The sequence below is a fragment of the Ranitomeya imitator genome, chromosome 5, assembly GCF_032444005.1.
Source record: "Ranitomeya imitator isolate aRanImi1 chromosome 5, aRanImi1.pri, whole genome shotgun sequence".
Taxonomy (NCBI): domain Eukaryota; kingdom Metazoa; phylum Chordata; class Amphibia; order Anura; family Dendrobatidae; genus Ranitomeya; species Ranitomeya imitator.
In genome coordinates, this window is record NC_091286.1 from 368,521,716 (window position 1) to 368,545,091 (window position 23,376).

Genomic DNA, 23,376 nt, shown 5'->3' on the forward strand with positions numbered 1-23,376 from the left:
TCGCTCCCCGTACCCTATCAAACAGCTCAGATATCAGGGGTAGTGGGTACTTGTTCTTCACGGTGATGGCGTTAAGACCCCTGTAGTCTATGCATGGACGTAAGTCTCCAGTCTTCTTCTGTACGAAGAAGAACCCTGCCCCTGCCGGTGACACTGACTTCCTAATGAATCCTCTTGCCAGATTCTCCTGGATGTACTGGGACATTGCCTCCGTCTCCGGGAGAGATAGCGGATAGACTCGACCCCGGGGAGGCTCAGCACCAGGCAAGAGGTCAATAGGACAGTCAGAGGGGCGGTGATGCGGAAGGGTCTCCGCAGCTCTTTTGGAGAACACGTCTGCATAGGGCCAATAGTGCTTGGGGAGAGAGGAAAGATCTGCGGGTACCTGTGTAGTAGCAACCTGAACGCACTCCCACAGACATCTACCCTCGCAAGATTTACTCCAACCCAAAATTCTCCCAGAGGACCACTCAATATGAGGAGAATGGTAGCGAAGCCATGGTATCCCCAACAGGACCTCATCAATTCCCTCAGGAATGACTAATAGGGAGATTATCTCCTGATGTGATGGAGACACAGATAGCGTGAAAGGAATGGTTTGGTGGGTAATCTGTGAAGGTAGTGTTGACCCATTTACCACTCGAACGGTTACCGTCTTGGCGAGCATCACCAAGGGTATTGCGTGACGCTGGGCAAAAGCGGAAGACATAAAGTTACCCTCTGCCCCAGAATCCACGCATAGCTCGACCATTAGAGTGGATGGGCCTATGGTAATTGTCCCCTTGAAGGACAACTTTGAGGCAAACGTCGCCGTGTCTAGTGTACCTCCTCCAACTGCCACTAGACGCTGACGTTTCCCCGACCGCTGAGGACCCTTGGAGGCAAGGAGTCCTGACTGCTGGCAAACATGACGGACCTTATGTGCACGGGCAGACTGAGACTTGGATCCCGCTCGTGTCACCTCTAAGGCCTCATGTGACTCGGATGCCTGGACTGGAGATTCCAAAGGTTTGGCGAAGGTGGGAGCCAGCCGAAACCTCTGCCTACACTGGGCTCGCTCCAACCTCCGCTCGTTAAAACGGAGGTCAATACGAGTAGATACGGCTATGAGCTCCTCCAGTGTGGCGGGAATCTCCCTAGTGGCCAAAGCGTCCTTCACATGGTCAGCCAGCCCCCTCCAAAATACGGGAATGAGGGTTTTATCTGGCCATTCCAACTCAGACGCTAATGTCCGGAAGTGAACAGCAAAATGGCTGACCATGGTTGAACCCTGAGTCAAAGCCAGCAGTTGGAGCGCTGTATCATGGGTGACTTGAGGTCCTAAAAAGACCTGTTTCAGAGTGTCCAGAAACCTAGGAACACTCCGCACCACATGATCGTTGCGCTCCCACAGCGGCGTAGCCCATTCCAACGCTCTGTCCGACAGGAGAGAGATTATGAATCCCACCTTTGCACGCTCAGTAGGGAAACGTGCAGCCAGAAGCTCGAGGTGTATACCACATTGGCTCACGAAACCCCTACAGGACTTACTGTCCCCAGAGTATCTCTCAGGCAAAGGAAGGTGAGATAGGGTCGGAACAGAGGTGGCAGTGGGTAAAGCTGCTGCAGCCACGCCTGAACAGCTATTGCGGTAACATCCACCGCCGAGGTTGCACGCTCAAGAGACGCCAACCGGCCCTCCAGCAGCTGGATGTACCCCTGCAATCGCTGTTCATCCGCCATTACTTAGCCAGATCCTGGCGCTAGTATACTGTTAGGGTTGGCGGAACGCACCAAATATATTGTTTATTAAAAGGAATTGGTGCGTTCGCAACCCGGGATCCACCGTGCAGGAAAGTACCTGCTGCTAAATAATGGCGGCTCTATTTGGCGGTATATACTAACTCTGTTAGCTTCACAGAGTAACCGCGAGAGGTGAGCTCTGTGCCCTGTTAGACTTTCACAGAGGCACAGGCCAACTACCCAGATGTGAGCAGTGAGTGTTCATGCATGCATACTCAATCTCCTCGCCGGAGGAGCCAGCATTCTAGGGGCTTATTTCAGCCGGGTCCCTGAACACATTTATACACAATCTCCTCGCCGGAGGTGCCAGCATTCTAGGGGCTTATTTCAGCCGGGTCCCTGAACACATACAAACACATGACCACATTGGCGCAAAGCATATAGCAAAAGACGATACTAGCGCATGGCCGTGCGGTCATGCGCAGTTTATATAGTTGCAGCACAGGAAGCTGCTACTGAAGTTTTTGCCCTTTCAGGACCTTCCAGAAGGACCAATGGAAAGTGCTGCAGTACCTGAGCATGTTTTGCCCTTTCAGGACCTTCCAGAAGGACCAATGGAATGTACTGCAGCACCTGAGCATGTGACTGAACATGTGGCCCTCGACCTCCAATGGGAGACCCTGCCCTGGGCATGCTCAGTGTGAGTAAACAAGGACTTAGTCCCAGAGAGGCTCGCTCGCCGCAGATCAGTGCAGGGTACCATAGGAAAGCCAGAAAAGGCAGTAGTGACCCTATGCACCGAATCAGCCCCAGCGAGACGCTGGGAGCGACGTCTCCGCTGAGCAGAACCAACTGCGGCCGATACCGAATGGGAGACCGCAGCAGACACGGATCGAGATTCCCCCTGTGCAGCAGAGGAAACTCGACTCCTAACATTACCCCCCCCTCCTAGGGCCCCCCCCTCCTTGAGCCTCACTACGCTCAAAAGCTGCGATAAGCAGCGGAGCCCGAATGTGCTCCACAGGCTCCCAGGTTCTATCCTCTGGGCCGTGACCCTTCCAGTCCACCAGATAAAATTTCTTGCCACGTAACACTTTGCACCCCACAATAGCATTCACCTCAAACTCATCCGTGGATGAACACGATGTCCCAGCAGATGACTCGGAAAACCGGGACAAATGAACGGGCTTTAAGAGGGAAACGTGGAAAGTATCGGTGATACCAAGGCATGGAGGAATAGCCAAACGGTAGACCACAGGGTTGACCTGTTCCAGAACCTTATACGGGCCAATGTAGCGAGGAGCAAACTTAGTGGACTCAACTCGCAGCCTGATGTTACGGGCGGAGAGCCACACTAAGTCGCCAGGAGCAAAGACCGGAGCGGGGCGCCGGTGTGTATCAGCCGAAACCCTCATTCTCTCCTTGGTGGCCCGGATGGCATCCTGTGTGCGGTCCCAGATGTCACGTGCCTCCACCGCCCAGTCTGCCACCCTAGAATCGGTGGATGACACGGGCATGGGCACAGGGACACACGGATGCTGGCCGTAATTAAGGAGAAAAGGAGTTTGACCAGTGGAATCGGCTACGGCGTTGTTCAGGGCAAATTCCGCCCAAGGTAGCAAAAATGCCCAGTCATCCTGCCTAGCAGAGACGAAATGTCGCAAATATGTCACCAGAGTCTGGTTGGTTCTCTCCACCAACCCATTCGTCTCGGGATGGTATGCAGAGGAGAGGTTTAACTCTATGCTGAGTAAACGGCAGAGCTCTCTCCAAAACCGAGATACGAACTGGGGACCCCGATTGCTGACAATCTTATCAGGCATACCATGCAAACGGAAAACGTGTTTAATGAACAACACCGCCAAGGCCCGTGCTGAGGGTAACCGAGGAAGCGGCACCAAATGCACCATCTTGGAGAAATGGTCGGTGACAACCCAAATAATGGAGCAGCCACGCGACTTGGGTAGACCCACCACAAAGTCCATCCCGACCATCTCCCAGGGCCTGTCTGCCACCGGTAGAGGGTAAAGCAACCCAGCAGGCCGTTGCTGAGGAGACCGATTCTGGGCGCAAGAAACGCACGCCTGAATATAGTCCTTGACATCTCGGGCCATATGCGGCCACCAGTATGTTCTCCCCAGAAGCTCAGATGTTCTCTTGGTCCCAAAATGCCCACCCACTCTGGAGGAGTGAGCCCAAGAGAGAACCTCCAGTCGCAAGTTAGCTGGTACGAAAGTCTTGCCCGGGGGCACAGACTCTAGTGAAACCGGAGCTACAGTTCACAGACTCTCAGAAGGGACAATAAGCCGAGGCTCCTCCTCCTCCTCCGATGACACCACGGAGCGGGAGAGAGCGTCAGCACGAACGTTCTTCTCCCCGGAGAGGAAATGGAGAGTAAAATGGAACCGGGAGAAGAACAGGGACCATCTAGCCTGGCGAGAATTCAGCCGCTGGGCTGTTTGCAGATACACCAAGTTCTTGTGGTCAGTGAAGACTTGGAAGGGAAAGCGAGCTCCCTCCAAGAGATGTCTCCACTCCGAAAAAGCCAACTTCATGGCCAGTAACTCCCTGTCCCCGATGGAATAATTCCTCTCCGCTGGTGTGAAGGTCTTGGAGAAGAAGCAAGGATGCTTCCGACCTTGAGCATCCTTTTGGAAAAGGACTGCTCCAGCACCAACGGATGAAGCATCCACCTTCAAGATAAATAGCTGATCAACATCGGGGCGATGTAGGATGGGAGCGCTAGCGAAGTGTGACTTGATCGAGAGAAAGGCTTTGGAGACCTCCTCTGACCATAACTTGGGATTTGCTCCCTTCTTGGTGAGGGCAACCAAGGGAGCTACCAAAGTTGAGAAGTGTGGAATGAACTGGCGATAGTAATTAATGAACCCCATAAAGCGCTGCACCGCTTTAAGAGAATGGGGTTCTTGCCAGTCCATTACAGCCTGTAGCTTAGCAGGATCCATAGCCAAACCCTGGGCAGAGATGATATAACCAAGGAAAGGCAAGGACTCCTGCTCAAACACACACTTTTCCAACTTGGCGTAGAGGGAGTTTGCCCGTAAGAGGTCGAAGACTTTGCGAACATCTCTCCGATGGGAGTCAATATCTGGAGAGAAGATGAGAATATCATCCAGATAGACTACGACCGAGGTGGTGAGCATATCCCGGAAGATGTCGTTCACAAAGTCTTGGAAAACGGCTGGGGCATTACAGAGCCCGAAGGGCATCACCAGATATTCATAGTGCCCATCCCTGGTGTTAAAAGCCGTCTTCCATTCATCCCCCTCACGGATGCGAATCAGGTTGTAAGCACCCCGCAGATCTAACTTTGTAAATACCCTCGCTCCCCGTACCCTATCAAACAGCTCAGATATCAGGGGTAGTGGGTACTTGTTCTTCACGGTGATGGCGTTAAGACCCCTGTAGTCTATGCATGGACGTAAGTCTCCAGTCTTCTTCTGTACGAAGAAGAACCCTGCCCCTGCCGGTGACACTGACTTCCTAATGAATCCTCTTGCCAGATTCTCCTGGATGTACTGGGACATTGCCTCCGTCTCCGGGAGAGATAACGGATAGACTCGACCCCGGGGAGGCTCAGCACCAGGCAAGAGGTCAATAGGACAGTCAGAGGGGCGGTGATGCGGAAGGGTCTCCGCAGCTCTTTTGGAGAACACGTCTGCATAGGGCCAATAGTGCTTGGGGAGAGAGGAAAGATCTGCGGGTACCTGTGTAGTAGCAACCTGAACGCACTCCCACAGACATCTACCCTCGCAAGATTTACTCCAACCCAAAATTCTCCCAGAGGACCACTCAATATGAGGAGAATGGTAGCGAAGCCATGGTATCCCCAACAGGACCTCATCAATTCCCTCAGGAATGACTAATAGGGAGATTATCTCCTGATGTGATGGAGACACAGATAGCGTGAAAGGAATGGTTTGGTGGGTAATCTGTGAAGGTAGTGTTGACCCATTTACCACTCGAACGGTTACCGTCTTGGCGAGCATCACCAAGGGTATTGCGTGACGCTGGGCAAAAGCGGAAGACATAAAGTTACCCTCTGCCCCAGAATCCACGCATAGCTCGACCATTAGAGTGGATGGGCCTATGGTAATTGTCCCCTTGAAGGACAACTTTGAGGCAAACGTCGCCGTGTCTAGTGTACCTCCTCCAACTGCCACTAGACGCTGACGTTTCCCCGACCGCTGAGGACCCTTGGAGGCAAGGAGTCCTGACTGCTGGCAAACATGACGGACCTTATGTGCACGGGCAGACTGAGACTTGGATCCCGCTCGTGTCACCTCTAAGGCCTCATGTGACTCGGATGCCTGGACTGGAGATTCCAAAGGTTTGGCGAAGGTGGGAGCCAGCCGAAACCTCTGCCTACACTGGGCTCGCTCCAACCTCTGCTCGTTAAAACGGAGGTCAATACGAGTAGATACGGCTATGAGCTCCTCCAGTGTGGCGGGAATCTCCCTAGTGGCCAAAGCGTCCTTCACATGGTCAGCCAGCCCCCTCCAAAATACGGGAATGAGGGTTTTATCTGGCCATTCCAACTCAGACGCTAATGTCCGGAAGTGAACAGCAAAATGGCTGACCATGGTTGAACCCTGAGTCAAAGCCAGCAGTTGGAGCGCTGTATCATGGGTGACTTGAGGTCCTAAAAAGACCTGTTTCAGAGTGTCCAGAAACCTAGGAACACTCCGCACCACATGATCGTTGCGCTCCCACAGTGGCGTAGCCCATTCCAACGCTCTGTCCGACAGGAGAGAGATTATGAATCCCACCTTTGCACGCTCAGTAGGGAAACGTGCAGCCAGAAGCTCGAGGTGTATACCACATTGGCTCACGAAACCCCTACAGGACTTACTGTCCCCAGAGTATCTCTCAGGCAAAGGAAGGTGAGATAGGGTCGGAACAGAGGTGGCAGTGGGTAAAGCTGCTGCAGCCACGCCTGAACAGCTATTGCGGTAACATCCACCGCCGAGGTTGCACGCTCAAGAGACGCCAACCGGCCCTCCAGCAGCTGGATGTACCCCTGCAATCGCTGTTCATCCGCCATTACTTAGCCAGATCCTGGCGCTAGTATACTGTTAGGGTTGGCGGAACGCACCAAATATATTGTTTATTAAAAGGAATTGGTGCGTTCGCAACCCGGGATCCACCGTGCAGGAAAGTACCTGCTGCTAAATAATGGCGGCTCTATATGGCGGTATATACTAACTCTGTTAGCTTCACAGAGTAACCGCGAGAGGTGAGCTCTGTGCCCTGTTAGACTTTCACAGAGGCACAGGCCAACTACCCAGATGTGAGCAGTGAGTGTTCATGCATGCATACTCAATCCCCTCGCCGGAGGAGCCAGCATTCTAGGGGCTTATTTCAGCCGGGTCCCTGAACACATTTATACACAATCTCCTCGCCGGAGGTGCCAGCATTCTAGGGGCTTATTTCAGCCGGGTCCCTGAACACATACAAACACATGACCACATTGGCGCAAAGCATATAGCAAAAGACGATACTAGCGCATGGCCGTGTGGTCATGCGCAGTTTATATAGTTGCAGCACAGGAAGCTGCTACTGAAGTTTTTGCCCTTTCAGGACCTTCCAGAAGGACCAATGGAAAGTGCTGCAGTACCTGAGCATGTTTTGCCCTTTCAGGACCTTCCAGAAGGACCAATGGAATGTACTGCAGCACCTGAGCATGTGACTGAACATGTGGCCCTCGACCTCCAATGGGAGACCCTGCCCTGGGCATGCTCAGTGTGAGTAAACAAGGACTTAGTCCCAGAGAGGCTCGCTCGCCGCAGATCAGTGCAGGGTACCATAGGAAAGCCAGAAAAGGCAGTAGTGACCCTATGCACCGAATCAGCCCCAGCGAGACGCTGGGAGCGACGTCTCCGCTGAGCAGAACCAACTGCGGCCGATACCGAATGGGAGACCGCAGCAGACACGGATCGAGATTCCCCCTGTGCAGCAGAGGAAACTCGACTCCTAACAGTATGTCTTTGCAATTAGCTTGAGCATACATGGTAGCAACCCATTCAAAGCACATGGTGGAAATGTGAACTGTGTACAAATTGCATACAATGAAGAAGCAGCTACTTGTTTCCCAGTACATTGGTTGTCTCCCAGTGCACTGCTTGGCTTCTTAACTGGAACAGCTGAGCAAGGCAGACAAATATCAGCAATTAAGCCTCCAATATGTAATGTGGTATTGCTAATGGGCCAACTGTTAAAATGGTCACAAGAATAGACTTAACACAAGACACTGCTTAACAGATCCCAAGGGTTGCCCGAACCTTCACCTTACAACACTTGTGCAAGTATCTGAACTATAACATGGGTCATTAAGTTGGGGTTCACGGAGTCAGTTGCTGCCTGGTGGTGCAAGCTGATAAAAATAATGGAACAAAATTTTAAGGCAGAATAATAGTCACTAAACAAGTCAATATCAAAATCGAGAATAAGTACATGGGAATGCAAGCAAGGCACACAGGAGTTCAATCTACCTAGTCAAACTTTAACTGGTAAAATTTCAGGACCTTAATTAGCTTGCAGCTCAGTCCAGGCCACACAGAAAGAAGAAAACAAGAACAAAAGTTAACTCTCAAGCTCTCAGAATGGACAGAACTAGAGATCTCAGAGGGAACAAAATTATTGTTGTAAAACAGCTTTGCCTGCAACGAGTGTGTAGCACTGTTTGGAGAGAAAAGCCAAGACAGGAAGTGAAGTCACCAAAGCAGATATCATACAAACATGTTTTTGTTATATTGAATCCATAGGAGTAGAGCTTGCAGAATGATAACCACTGCTCTTAGACATTGGACTAAGAATTGATATTTAAAGCAATGACTGCTATGACTTGACTTGGTACGAGTGCTTGCTACTGTGCTAATTCCTCTAGTCTTCCTCCTGCGCCTGGACTGCCCACTCTGCTTTCATCTTCTGGAAAATAACAACTATCGGGGAAACTATAGAAGAGGCAAGGAGCTTCTGAGAAATGTTATCATGTGGCTAGCAATTATGGACATCCACATTAAAAATAACGATAGGTCTGACCAGCTGTTAGAGAATGAAACTTGCAAATATTAACTTTTGGTTTAGATAGGATTTCCAACTCATCCATTGGTGGTTAGAAGGATCATTGCTCGGTAATACAGTAAAAAAGCAGAGCTGAAGCTCCTAATTCAGCCACGTAAAACAAATCTAGATTATGCTAGCTTTTTGTACACTGGATTCTACATTTGGGAATACATGTTAGTATTCTTTTACTGTAAGGATGAGGAAGGGAAACACTATACTTAAAAAATATCCAGAAGGAAAAATATTAAAAAAGAGTACAATTTATTGTAAATGATTACACTCAAAACTTTTATAACATATACACTTAAAGCGGCTGGCCATTTTGCTTACATTTTAACAGATGTGTTGAGGACATGATCTTGGTAACTTACTTTGTTCCCTAACTGGACAACTCTCCTGTTCTTAAAAATGGTGGTTGATAGAGGGTTTTGAGTAGACACCAGTCTCCTCAAATTGAAAAAAAGCAATGAACATGGGAAAACTGTTTATTAATTGGAAGATGCTAGTAGAAAAGTCAGATCACACCACCTTTCATCAACTGCCATTTAGAGAACAGTAGTACTCTGCAGTTAACTTCTTATCTAAAGTGGCTAACCCATTTAAATAAAAATATAATTACATTACAATAAAATTATTCAGTAATGCATATATAAGATTAACTTACTCTTTGTCCCTCTTTTCCAGGTGGACCTTCAGGGCCTGAAGTTCCCTATGTATATTGGGTGTTAGAACACAAAATAGTAAGTTTAAGAACTTTAAACAAAGCTAAGAAAAACAGTGCTGTGGGATAATTTAACAGTATTGTAAATTATATTTTAACCCCAATCCCCTGCTTTTTTCAGTTCTGCGTTTTTGCTTTTTGCTCCCCTCCTTCCCAGAGCAATAACTTTTTTTTATTCTTCCATCAATATGGCCATGTGAGGGCTTATTTTTTTGTGGGACGAGTTGTACTTTTGAATGACACAATTGGTTTACCATGTCACATACTAGAAAACGGGAAAAAAATTCCAAAAACTGTGAAATTGCAAAAAAAGTGCAGTCCCACACTTTTTTTTTTGTTTGGCTTTTTATGCTAGATTCACTAAATGCTAAAATTAACCTAAAGAAATACAAAAGAAAACCAGAGCAGCACAACGTCCCACACACAGAGAAACTTACAATAGGCTCATTTGTTTTGATCTAGCAGTCTGGGAAAGAGAGGGAGGTGCTATTTGCATGAAAAAAGTCTGTGTAAATCCAACATAGTAAGAAAGGATTGCAAATGCACTCACCGACTGCAGTTCAAAGTGTTTATTCCAACAACAAGTGAAACATCTTCACGGCACGGGGGAAAGGAAATTAGCCAGGAAGAGTGCGGCAGACGAGACGACGGCCGTTTCGCGCTGCACAAGAGCGCTTCTACGGGACCCGTAGAAGCGCTCTTGTGCAGCGCGAAACGGCCGTCGTCTCGTCTGCCGCACTCTTCCTGGCTAATTTCCTTTCCCCCGTGCCGTGAAGATGTTTCACTTGTTGTTGGAATAAACACTTTGAACTGCAGTCGGTGAGTGCATTTGCAATCCTTTCTTACTATGCTAAAATTAACCTGCCACTATGATTCTCCAGGTAATTATGAGTTCAGAGACACCAAACATGCCTAGGTTCTTTTTTATCTAGGTGGTGAAAACAAATTTCAAATTTTGATAAAAAATGTGCAATTTTCCGATACCCATAGTGGCTTATTTTTGCACGCCGAGCTAATGTTTTTATTGATGCCATTTTGGTGCAGATATGATCTTTTGATTGCCCGTTATTTTATTTTAATGCAATGTTGCGGCGACAAAAAAAGTAATTCTGGTATTTTTACTTTTTTTCTCACTACGCCATTCAGCAATCAGGATAATCCTTTTTGGAATTGATAGATCGGGCGATTCTGAACACGGCAACACCAAATATGTGTATTTTTTATTTTATTTTTTGTTTTGAATGGTGTAAAAGGGGGGTGATTTGAACTTTTATATTTTTTTATTTTTTATATATTTTTAAACACTTTTTTTTTACTTTTGCCATGCTTCAATATTTTCCATACGAGACTAGGAGCTGCCTTAGCCCAATCGGCTCTGCTACTTTGAGGCGATGGTCAGATCGCCTATATGTAGTAGAATTGCTGCCTTGCTATGAGCGCCGACCACTGGGTGGCACTCGCAGCAATCCAGCACTGACAACCATAGAGGTCTCCAGGAGACCTCGGGTTGTCATGCCGACACACCGGTGACCCACGATCACATGACACAGATCATCGGTGTGCGTATTTCCGGTGTACCATTTAAATGCCGCTGTCAGTGTTTGACAGTGGCATTTAACTAGCTAATAGCCATGGGTGGATCACGATTCCAACCCCGACTATTGCAGGCAAATGCCAGCTGTTCAAAACAGCTGACTTGTCCCGGGAAAGATGTGGGCTCACCGCCGGAGCCCACATCAAAGGGAAGGAGACCAACATCGGCGTACATGTACGCCCGATGTCGGTAAGGAGTTAAAAATAATTGCAACAAAAATGTGAAAAGACCTAAAATAATGGAGGGGTCACAGCACATTCATATTAAATTTCACAAGTGAATATAGTGGGTACTTACCACATCTCCTTTTAGGCCAGTTGCAAAGATCTGAAATAAAAAAAAGATTGCAATAAATTTGCTAATTTTGATCATTTCCTTTACGACCTCAAAGTTGTGCGCTATTTCCCCTTCCTTTTCTAAAATTTAATGTTCAGGAAAACATTTAGCCCTTATCAAATATCCCATATCACTGCATAATTTTCATAATAGAGAACTATGGCATTTAGTAAAACGAGCAATGTTATCCAGTAGAGAGCAATGAATCCAATTTTATGAGATATACAAAATCAATGAATTTAATTAACTTGTAATTCGATATGCAGAAATCACCAAAAATATGCACCCTGCCTTTTTACAAATTGAAGAAGATTGAATCAGCCACAGAAGGTTGACATGACCTTAGGCGTAACAACTTGTGTGCTTCTCAATAATGTCTTGCAGCTATCACACGTTGTCCCTCGAGAAGGGACTATCATACCAAAGACTAGGCAGGAAATGTATCAGTCATTTTAGGGTGATTCATGATGGTGAGAGGACAACAGAGCTCACAGCTCAGCTTCAGAGATAGGAAGAGAATGCATAAATGAGAAAACTCTAGCTCTATGAACTGTGATTCTTTTATTCATGTCATCATGATTAAAGGTGTGCAGACACTTGAAACGCGTCGATGCCGCATTTCTTGTAAAGTTGTATTGCTGGCTCTGCATGTCCTCCATATATTTTATGTGAATAAAAGAATCACAGTTTGTGGACCTGGAGTTTCCTCAACTCTGTTTTCTTCACGTCCTGAAAAGTTGCTTACGGACTCCGAGGACCTTCAAGATATAATCATGATGAGCTGGATTTTATTTCTCATAGGAAGAGAAAATCTTAAATAAAATACATACTGTAAACAGTATTGTGTTATACAACTTCAGCAGAAGAAGCGGAGTGTAGTAGTCTGTAAATAATACAGAGATTCAATTGGCAGCGGGAGTGATAGCAGCAGTACCGGACTCAGTGACTTGTAAGTGATATGGTACAGTTGGCATTTGTTTTATTTCATTTACAAATGCACATTTTTTATCATTCTTTAAGGGTTTGTCCAGACTAAAACTACAAGTCTGCAGTCACTTTATGTGACTGCAGACATGTGAATCCTCACATTGTGTGCAATGCATGCAGTGAGTATTCTCTGTTGCTGCCGCCAAGGAGCGAGTGGTCATGTGGCCGCAAGTAAGCAATACGCCTACTTATAGCCAAAGTCTGACTAAACCGCATCCATCTTTGCTCAATAAACTTGCAATCAGCAAGGCCACATACAGTGTAGTTGGCACATGACCCGCATGTATGCAAATCGCATACTTTTGGTATTGTTCCCTATTCTCCTGATACTGGCACTGGAGAATTCTCATTGCATGCGGTGTACACGATGTAAGGATTCACAAGCCAGCAATCAAATAGAGTGACCACAGACTTGTAGTTTTATATTGGTAACACCCATTAATGTGCTAGGAATCAGCAGCAAAACATCACAATATTTTTTTCAGAAAAAGAAATCGAAATCATAGTGTGCTTGATTGTTACAAGTAATCTCCTGACTTTTTGCATTCCTTGTGCAGTCCTTTTTTGTGAAGGAGTGAATAATTGTTTTCCAGAAATTCAGCTAAAATACCACACAATCCAGACATTTAAACTACAACTCTGCAAATTGTCTCTTCAGAGAGGAAGAGGACTAGAACTCTAGTGCCACCTATTGGAAGTAGCAATCCTAACAGTCAATGTCGACTCTTCAATGAGCCTTGTCACATGACTTAGGATAATAGCCAAACCAGAATCTCAATTTGCAGACACTGTGTGTTAAGGACTGGCGGAACGCACCAAGAATCAGATGTTATGGTATTAGGTGCGTTCGCAGTCCGAGGTCCACCGTGCAGGTGAAAACCCTGCTGCTAGTAGAGACAGACGATATGGCGGTACAATAAGTATACACACATGGGTTAACTTCACCCTGTGTGAAGGAAGTGAACCCTGTTGCGTCACAGGGCCGCGGTACTGCACAAAGAGCGCAAGCAAAGAGTCTCAGAACTCAATCCCAAGACTTAGGATTTGAGTTCATAAAGACCTCATGCGCTCGACACCACCACTGGGGTGTCAGAGTGACAGAAATAATATAATCAAGTGGCACAAGAGTGCATGCGGTGCCGCACAAATGGACGCCGCTAACCACCCAGGCTTGGGTCAGGTAAGCGCACGGCGCCGTACAGGCGGTCACAGCAACTAGACGCTGTTATGTGTGTAACGTGCTGTTGGATAAGTCGGGCGCTAGATAACAAACATACACCTTCCGCGAACAGTCATCCAATAAGGAGGGTTATTTAAAGAGCGACTTTCACTCACAACACACACACATATTATCAAGACAATACTAGCGCATGGCCGTGCGGTCATGCGCAGCTTATATAGTTGCAGCACAGGAAGCTGCAACCGAAGTTTTGCCCTTTCAGGACCTTCCTGGAGGACCAATGGGACGTGCTGCAGTACCTGAGCATGTGACCCTCGATCTCCAATGGGAGATCTTGCCCTGGGCATGCTCAGTGTGTGCAAATAAGGACTTGGTCCCAGAGAAGCCCGCTCGCCGCAGATCAGTGCAAGGTACAACAGGAGAGCCAGAAAAGGCAGCAGTAACCCTCTGCACAGAATCAGTCCCAGCGAGATGCTGGGAGCGACGCCTCCGCTGAGCAGACCCCACTGCGGCCGATGCCGAATGGGAGACCGCAGCAGACACGGATCGAGATTCCCCCTGTGCAGCAGAGGAAACTCGACTCCTAACATTAACCCCCCTCCTAGGGCCCCCCCCCTCCTTGGGCCTCACTACGCTCGAAGGCAGCAATGAGCTGCGGAGCCCGAATGTGCTCAGCAGGCTCCCAGGACCTGTCCTCAGGACCATAACCCTTCCAGTCCACCAAATAAAATTTTTTGCCACGTACCACCTTGCACCCCAAAATAGCGTTCACCTCGAAATCGTCCGTAGACGAACCCGATGTCTCGGCAGATGACACAGAAAACCGAGACATGTATACGGGCTTAAGGAGGGACACATGAAAGGTGATACCAAGGCGTGGAGGAAGGGCCAGATGGTAGACCACAGGATTAACCTGTTCAAGGACCTTGAAGGGACCCAAGTAGCGAGGAGCAAACTTAGTGGACTCTACACACAGCCTGATGTTACGGGCAGAGAGCCACACTAAATCGGCACGAGCAAAGGTCAAGGCAGGGCACCGATGTGCATCGGCGGAGGACCTCATTCTCTCCTTCGAGGCCCGAATGGCATCTTGAGTGCGGTCCCAAATGTCCCGTGCCTCCACTGCCCAGTCTGCCACCCTGGAGTCAGCAGAGGACACGGGCATAGGCACAGGAACCCGCGGATGCTGGCCGTAATTAAGGAGGAAAGGAGTCTGACCGGTGGAGTCGGCTACAGCGTTATTAAGGGCGAACTCTGCCCATGGTAATAAAGATGCCCAGTCATCCTGCCTGGCAGAAACAAAATGTCGTAGATATGTGACCAGAGTCTGATTGGCCCTCTCTACCAACCCATTCGTCTCGGGATGATATGCGGAAGAGAGATTTAACTCAATGCTGAGAAGACGACAAAGCTCTCTCCAGAACCGAGACGCAAACTGGGGACCCCGGTCACTGACAATTTTGTCTGGCATGCCGTGTAGGCGGAAGATGTGTCTTATGAACAACGCTGCCAAGGCCCGTGCAGAAGGTAACCGTGGGAACGGCACCAAATGCACCATTTTCGAGAAATGATTGGTAATAACCCAAATGACGGTACAGCCGCGAGACTTGGGCAAACCCACTACAAAGTCCATCCCGACCATCTCCCATGGCCTGTCTGCCACCGGCAAGGGATAGAGTAACCCAGACGGCCGTTGTCAAGGAGACTTATTTTTGGCGCATGAGACACACGCCAGAACGTAATCTCTGACATCTCGGAGCATATGCGGCCACCAGTACGTCCTCGCCAGCAGCTCAGATGTCCTTTTTGTCCCAAAGTGTCCACCCACCCTGGAGGAATGAGCCCAAGAGAGAACCTCCGGTCGCAAATTTATGGGCACAAAAGTCTTGCCCGAAGGCACAGACTCAAGCGACACCGGAGCCACGGTTCTCAAGCTCTCAGAAGGAACAAAAAGCCGAGGCTCTCCCTCCTCCTCCTCAGATGACACAACAGAACGAGAAAGAGCATCAGCTCGAATATTCTTCTCCCCAGCGAGATAATGGAGGGTGAAGTGGAATCGGGAGAAGAATAAGGACCATCTGGCCTGGCGAGAATTTAGCCGCTGGGCTGTTTGCAAATATAGCAAATTTTTGTGGTCAGTAAAAACTTGAAAGGGAAAACGAGCCCCCTCCAAGAGATGTCTCCACTCTGAGAAAGCCAATTTCATCGCTAGCAACTCCCTGTCCCCGATGGAATAATTCCTCTCCGCTGGTGTGAAGGTCTTGGAGAAGAAGAAGCACGGATGCTTCCGACCTTGAGCATCCTTTTGGAAGAGGACTGCTCCAGCACCAACGGAAGAGGCATCCACCTCCATTATAAATGGCTTATCGACATCGGGACGATGTAGGATGGGAGCGCTAGCGAAATGAGACTTAGTAGAAGAAAAGGCCCTGGAGACCTCTCCAGACCACACTTTGGGATTTGCTCCCTTCTTGGTGAGGGCTACCAAGGGAGCTACCAAAGTTGAGAAATGGGGAATGAACTGGCGGTAATAATTAATGAACCCCATAAAGCGCTGCACCGCTTTAAGTGAATGGGGTTCTTGCCAGTCCATCACAGCCTGTAGTTTGGCAGGATCCATAGCCAATCCCTGGGCAGAGATGATATAGCCCAGGAAAGGTAAAGACTCCTGCTCAAACACACACTTCTCCAACTTCGCGTAAGAGGTCGAAGACTCTGCCAACATCTCTCCGGTGGGAGTCAATATCTGGAGAGAAGATGAGAATATCATCCAGATAGACTACGACCGAGGTGGAAAGCACATCCCGGAAGATGTCATTGACAAAGTCTTGGAAAACGGCTGGGGCATTACAGAGCCCGAAGGGCATCACCAGATACTCATAGTGCCCATCTCTGGTGTTAAACGACATCTTCCATTCGTCCCCCTCACGGATGCGAATCAGGTTATAAGCTCCCCGCAGGTCTAATTTGGTAAATACCTTAGCTCCCCGTAGCCTATCAAAAAGCTCAGAAATCAGGGGCAGCGGGTACTTATTCTTAACGGTGATGGCGTTAAGACCCCTGTAGTCTATGCAAGGACGCAATTCTCCATTCTTCTTCTGTACGAAGAAGAACCCTGCCCCTGCTGGTGACACTGACTTCCTAATAAACCCTCTTGCCAAATTCTCCTGGATGTATTGGGACATAGCCTCCGTTTCCGGGAGAGAGAGGGGATAGACACGTCCCCGAGGAGGTTCTGCTCCAGGCAAGAGATCTATAGGACAGTCATATGGACGGTGAGGCGGAAGGGTCTCCGCGGCCTTTTTGGAGAAGACGTCTGCATAAGACCAATGGTATTTGGGGAGAGTAGAGAGATCTGCGGGTATTTCAGTGGTGGAAACCTGAACGCACTCTTTCACACATCTGCCCTTACAGGATTCACTCCAACCCAATATCCTCCCAGAGGTCCACTCAATATGTGGGGAGTGGAAATGGAGCCAGGGTATTCCCAGCAGAATCTCATCCATTCCCTCAGGAAGGACAAGAAGGGAAATAATCTCCTGGTGGGATGGGGACATGGCTAACGTGAAAGGGACAGTCTGATGTGTGATCTGTAACGGAAGTGTCGACCCATTCACCACTCTAACGGTTACTGGTTTGGCAAGCATAACCAGAGGTACTGCGTGGCGCAGAGCAAAGCAGAAGACATAAAATTTCCTTCTGCTCCTGAATCCACACAAAGCTCTACTGTAAGAGTGGATGTGCCTAACAGGATTGTCCCTTTAAAGGACAATTTGGAGGAAAATGCCGATGTGTCCAGTGAACCTCCTCCAATGGTCACTAGACGCGATCGTTTTCCCGACCACCGTGGACATTTATTAGCGTAATGTCCCGGTTGCTGGCAATTTTTACACACCACAGGTACTCGAGCGGTCTGAGACCTAGGTCCCGCTCGAGAAACCTCCATGGCCTCATGGGAGTCGGACGCCATAACAGGAGATTCTAGAGGTTTGGCAAAGGTGGGAGCCAGCCGAAACCTCTGCCTACACTGGGTCCGCTCCAACCTCCGCTCGTTAAAATGGAGATCGATGCGGGTAGCTATAGTAATAAGCTCCTCCAGTGTGGCGGGAATCTCCCTGGTGACCAAGGCGTCCTTTACATGATCTGCCAGTCCTCTCCAGAACACCGGAATAAGGACTTTATCCGGCCATTCCAGCTCAGAAGCTAGAGTCCGGAATAGGATGGCGAACTGGCTGACCATAGACGAAGCCTGAGTAATTGCCAACAATTGGAGCGCGGTATCGTGGGTGACACGGGGTCCCAAAAAGACCTGCCTCAGAGCGTCCAGGAAGATAGGAGCACTCTGTACCACACGATCACCACGTTCCCAAAGCGGTGTTGCCCACTCCAACGCCCTGCCCGACAAAAGAGACAAAATGAATCCCACCCTCGCCCGTTCCGTAGGAAAACGTGTAGCCAGCAGCTCGAGATGTATGGAGCACTGGCTCACGAATCCCCGACATAGCTTACTGTCACCAGCAAACTTGTCTGGAAGCGGGAGACGGGATAAGGTCGGAGCAGGGGTGGCAGCGGACAAACTGGCTGCAACTGCACTTGCAGCCTGAACAGCGACAGCAGTAACGTCCACAGCTGAGGTTGCATGCTCTAGAGCCGCCAACCTACCCTCCAGCTGCTGGATGTACCACTGTGAACGCTGATCGTCCGTCATTACTAGCCAGACCTTGGCGCTAGTATTCTGTTAAGGACTGGCGGAACGCACCAAGAATCAGATGTTATGGTATTAGGTGCGTTCGCAGTCCGAGGTCCACCGTGCAGGTGAAAACCCTGCTGCTAGTAGAGACAGATGATATGGCGGTACAATAAGTATACACACATGGGTTAACTTCACCCTGTGTGAAGGAAGCGAACCCTGTTGCGTCACAGGGCCGCGGTACCGCACAAAGAGCGCAAACAAAGAGTCTCAGAACTCAATCCCAAGACTTAGGATTTGAGTTCATAAAGACCTCATGCGCTCGACACCACTACTGGGGTGTCAGAGTGACAGAAATAACATAATTAAGTGGCACAAGAGTGCGTGCGGTGCCGCACAAACGGATGCCGCTAACCACCCAGGCTTGGGTCAGGTAAGCGCACGGCGCCGTACAGGCGGTCACAGCAACTAGACGCTGTTATGTGTGTAACGTGCTGTTGGATAAGTCGGGCGCTAGATAGCAAACATACACCTTCCGCGAACAGTCATCCAATAGGGAGGGTTATTTAAAGAGCGACTTTCACTCACAACACACACACATATTATCAAGACAATACTAGCGCATGGCCATGCGGTCATGCGCAGCTTATATAGTTGCAGCACAGAAAGCTGCTACCGAAGTTTTGCCCTTTCAGGACCTTCCTGGAGGACCAATGGGACGTGCTGCAGTACCTGAGCATGTGACCCTCGATCTCCAATGGGAGATCTTGCCCTGGGCATGCTCAGTGTGTGCAAATAAGGACTTAGTCCCAGAGAAGCCCGCTCGCCGCAGATCAGTGCAGGGTACAACAGGAGAGCCAGAAAAGGCAGCAGTAACCCTCTGCACAGAATCAGTCCCAGCGAGACGCTGGGAGCGACGCCTCCGCTGAGCAGACCCCACTGCGGCCGATGCCGAATGGGAGACCGCAGCAGACACGGATCGAGATTCCCCCTGTGCAGCAGAGGAAACTCGACTCCTAACACTGTGTTTCGGGGTACTGCCCCTCGTCAGTGCAAAGTGGAGATCAGGTTTGGCTGATTGAGAGGCGTCTGACCAGGATCAAAGAAGTATCGCTTCTCCTTGCGGAGAGTGACATCATAAGCATGTCAAGGTGAGGAGACTTAAAGCCGCAATGCTCCTCTGGGAAATATGCAAATTGTCTCTTCAGAGAGGAAGAGGACTAGAACTCTAGTGCCACCTATTGGAAGTAGCAATCCTAACAGTCAATGTCGACTATTTAACGAGCCTTGTTACATGACTTAGAACTTTGCACTGACGAGGGGCAGTACCCCGAAACAAAGTGTCTGCAAATTGAGATTCTGGTTTGACTATTATCCTAAGTCATGTGACAAGGCTCGTTAAAGAGTCGACATTGACTGTTAGGATTGCTACTTCCAATAGGTGGCACTAGAGTTCTATAAAAAAAGAGAGCTTTCATGTAGCAATCGATGCCATAGGGTGATGTAATTTTGACAATTTGTCATGTTCAGACTGTTATATGCTGAAAATTTGTTATTGTCTGTGGAATGACTGAGGTTTTCCTATTTTCTCCCATTTCCCTGAAGCCTGTTCTCACCTTCCTAACCAGGCCAATTTTTACAATTCTGACAACTGTCCCTTTATGAGGTCATAACTCTGGAACACTTCAATGGATCTCACTGTTTTCTCGAGACATATTGCACTTCATGAAAAAAAATGGAAATTTGCCGAAAATTTAGAAAATTTCATAATTTTAAAAATTGTATTTTTATGCCCTTAAATCAGAGAGTCATATCACACCAAATGGTTAATAAATAACATTTCCCACATGTCTACATCAGCACAATTTTGACACATAATTGTTTTTGCTAGGAAGTTATAAGGTTTAAAAGTTGACCAGTGATTTCTCATATTTACAACAAAATTTGCAAAACCATTTTTTTAGGGACCACCTCACATTTAAAGTGGCTGACTGGTCTATATGGCAGAAAATAGCCAAACATGACACCATTCTAAACTGCACACCTCAAGATACCCAAAACCACATTCAAGAAGTTTATTAAACCTTCAGTTGCTTCACAGAAATTTTAGGAATGTAGAAAGAAAAAATAAACATGTAGTTTTCTTTCATGAAATTTTACCTTTAGACCTAATTATTTAACTTTTGCAAGGGTAACAGGAAAAAATGGAACATGCAATTTATTGTGCAATTTATCCTGAGTATGCTGATACCCCATATGTCAGGAAATCTACAAAATTTGCTGGCATAATTAGTGGACACTATATCATGTTTTGAGAGCCCCTGATGTGCCTAAACAGTGGAAATACCCAACAATTGACACCATTTTGGAAACTAGACCCCTCATGGAACTTGTGTAGATGTGTACTGAGCACCTTGAACCCATAGATGCTTCACAGATGTTTATAACATATAGCTGGGAAAATAAAAAAAATCCAATTTTTCACAGATAAAACTTTTTAGCTCCAAATTGTTCCTTACAATTCGTTGTGCAATTTCCACTGAGTGCGCAGATACTCAATATGTGAAGGAAAACAACTGGTTGGGTGCACGGCATGGCTTGGAAGAGAAGGAGTGCCATTTGACTTTTTGAAAGTAAAATTTCCTGGAATAATTATCGGACGCCATGTTACGTTTGGAGAGCCCTTGATGTGCTGAAACATTGGAAACCCCCGACACGTGATACCATTTTGGAAACTAGATCCATTTGGGAACTTATCTATATGTGGATTGAACACCTTGGATCCCCATATGCTTCACAGAAGTTTATAACGTTAAGCTGTGAAAATAAAAAAAAATCACATTTTTCCCAAACATGTTTTTTATCCTGAGTATGCTGATACCCCGTATGTGGGGAAATCTATTGTTTGGGCACACGGCAGGGCTCGGAAGGGAAGGAGCGCCATTTCACTTTTTGAATACAAAATTTGCTGGCATAATTAGCAGACGCCATATCATGTTTGGAGAGCCCCTGATGTGCCTAAACAGTGGAAATCCCCAACAATTGATTGACACCATTTTGGAAACTATACCCATCAGGGAACTTGTGTAGATGTGTACTGAGCACCTTGAACCCACAGATGCTTCACAGAAGTTTATAACGTAGAGCTGGGAAAATAAAAAAATCCAATTTTTCCCAGATAAAACATTTTAGCTCCGAATTTTGAATTTTTATAAGAGTAAAGAAATTGTTCCTTACAATTTGTTGTGCAATTTCCACTGAGTGCGCAGATACTCAATATGTGAAGAAAAACAGCTGTTTGGGTGCACGGCATGGCTTGGAAGAAAGGAGTGCCATTTGACTTTTTGAAAGTAAAATTTCCTGGAATAATTAGCGGACGCCATGTCACGTTTGGAGAGCCCCGATGTGCCTAAACATTGGAAACCCCCGACACGTGATACCATTTTGGAAACTAGATCCATTTGGGAACTTATCTATATGTGGATTGAACACCTTCACAAAAGTTTATAACGTTAAGCTGTGAAAATAAAAAAATCACATTTTTCCCCAAACATCTTTTTTAGCTCCAAATTTTGCATTTTCACAATGATAACAGGAGAAAATTTACCCCAAAACTGTTTTGCAATTTCTACTGAGTTCATTGATACTCCATATGTGGTCGAAAACTACTTTTAAGGCACAGTGCAAAGCTCAGAAGGTGAGTAGTGCCAATATTACAGTGCACGTTTTGCTGCACTGGTGTGAGGGTACCCCTGAGATGCACCAGAACCCGCCATAAGTGACCCCCATTTTACAAAGTAAACCAATCAATGAATTCATCTATGAGTGCAGTGATTATAATGACACCACAGATGTGTCAAAGAATTTTATACCACTGGACAGTGAAGAAAATATTATTTACATTTTTACCACCAAAATTGTATTAGCCCCAAATTTTACATTTTCATACTTGGAAAACGGTAAAAATGCCACGAAAATGGGTCTCTCAATATCTGCTGAATGTATAAATACCCCATATGTGTACTGCTTAGTAGTGATGAGCGAGTGTACTTGTTGCTCAGGTGATCTCCGAGTATTTGTTAGTGTTCAGAGATTTCGTTTTTGTCACCTCAGCTGAATGATTTACGGCTACTAGCCAGGCTGAGTACATGTGGGGGTTGCCTTGTTGCTAGGGAATTCCAACATGTGCTCAAGCTGTGTAGCAGCTATAAATTATTCAGCTGAGGTGATGAAAACTAAATCTCCGAGCAGTCATAAATACTCAGAGATCACCCGAGTGTGCTCAGGAAAACCCAAGCAACGAATATACTCGCTCATCACTACTACTTAGCCAAAGGGAGAGACTCGGGAGGAACGGAGAGCTATTTCCCTCCTGCAGTGCAGATTTTCCTAGAATAGTTTGCGGACTCCATATACAGAGCCCTTAAGTGGTAAAAAAGCAGAGCCCCCTTAAGGAATTTATCTACAGGTGTAGTGATGATTTTTGCTCCATGGGTGTTTTCCAGAAACACATTATGCCCAACTCATGCTTCTGCAGACATGCACCTATAAATTAGGCGGACTCTCATTACTACAGAAATGCCAAACATGTGGGCGCTAAATGTGGCTTAGGCACACTGGGGCTCAGAAAAGAGGGGGGCATTTGAATTTGCAACTGGAGAATTTGCTGAATTTGTTTTGGGGACGAGAAGCAAGTTTGCTTTCCCAGAGCCTTTGTTATATCAGTAACATGGAAGCACCTATATTTCTGTAAACAAATGAAAGACCAGAGTGAGGGCTTGCTTTTTTGTGGATTGAGTTGAAGCTTTTATTGGGAACATTTTACATAACATTTATGATCACATTTATCCGGCGGGCTACATTGAGCACTTACATTGGGGTTTACATCTAAACCTCTGGGTGACATGACAGATGAAACCCCTGATGGATCCATTCACTATAATGAGGCAGCAGAGTTACTCTGGACTCCGTCTGGCCTCTGTTCAGTGGTGTCCTGCTTTTCAGAAGTGGACAAAACTTTGGCTGATGGCACTTTTTATGCAATCCTACAAAGATGGACA

At 47.4% G+C, this 23,376-nt stretch overlaps 1 protein-coding gene across 1 annotated transcript in view; it reads right to left on the bottom strand.

Moving 5' to 3' along the window:
- COL19A1 (collagen type XIX alpha 1 chain) overlaps positions 1 to 23,376 on the bottom strand; it is a 1,728,692-nt gene that overhangs the window by 969,283 nt on the left and 736,033 nt on the right. The window contains exons 16-17 of the mRNA XM_069726653.1: positions 11,421 to 11,450; positions 9,473 to 9,517 (exon numbers count right to left, since the gene is read on the bottom strand). Of these exons, the coding sequence (XP_069582754.1) occupies positions 9,473 to 9,517; positions 11,421 to 11,450 (75 nt within the window). The remainder of the gene's footprint in view (positions 1 to 9,472; positions 9,518 to 11,420; positions 11,451 to 23,376) is intronic.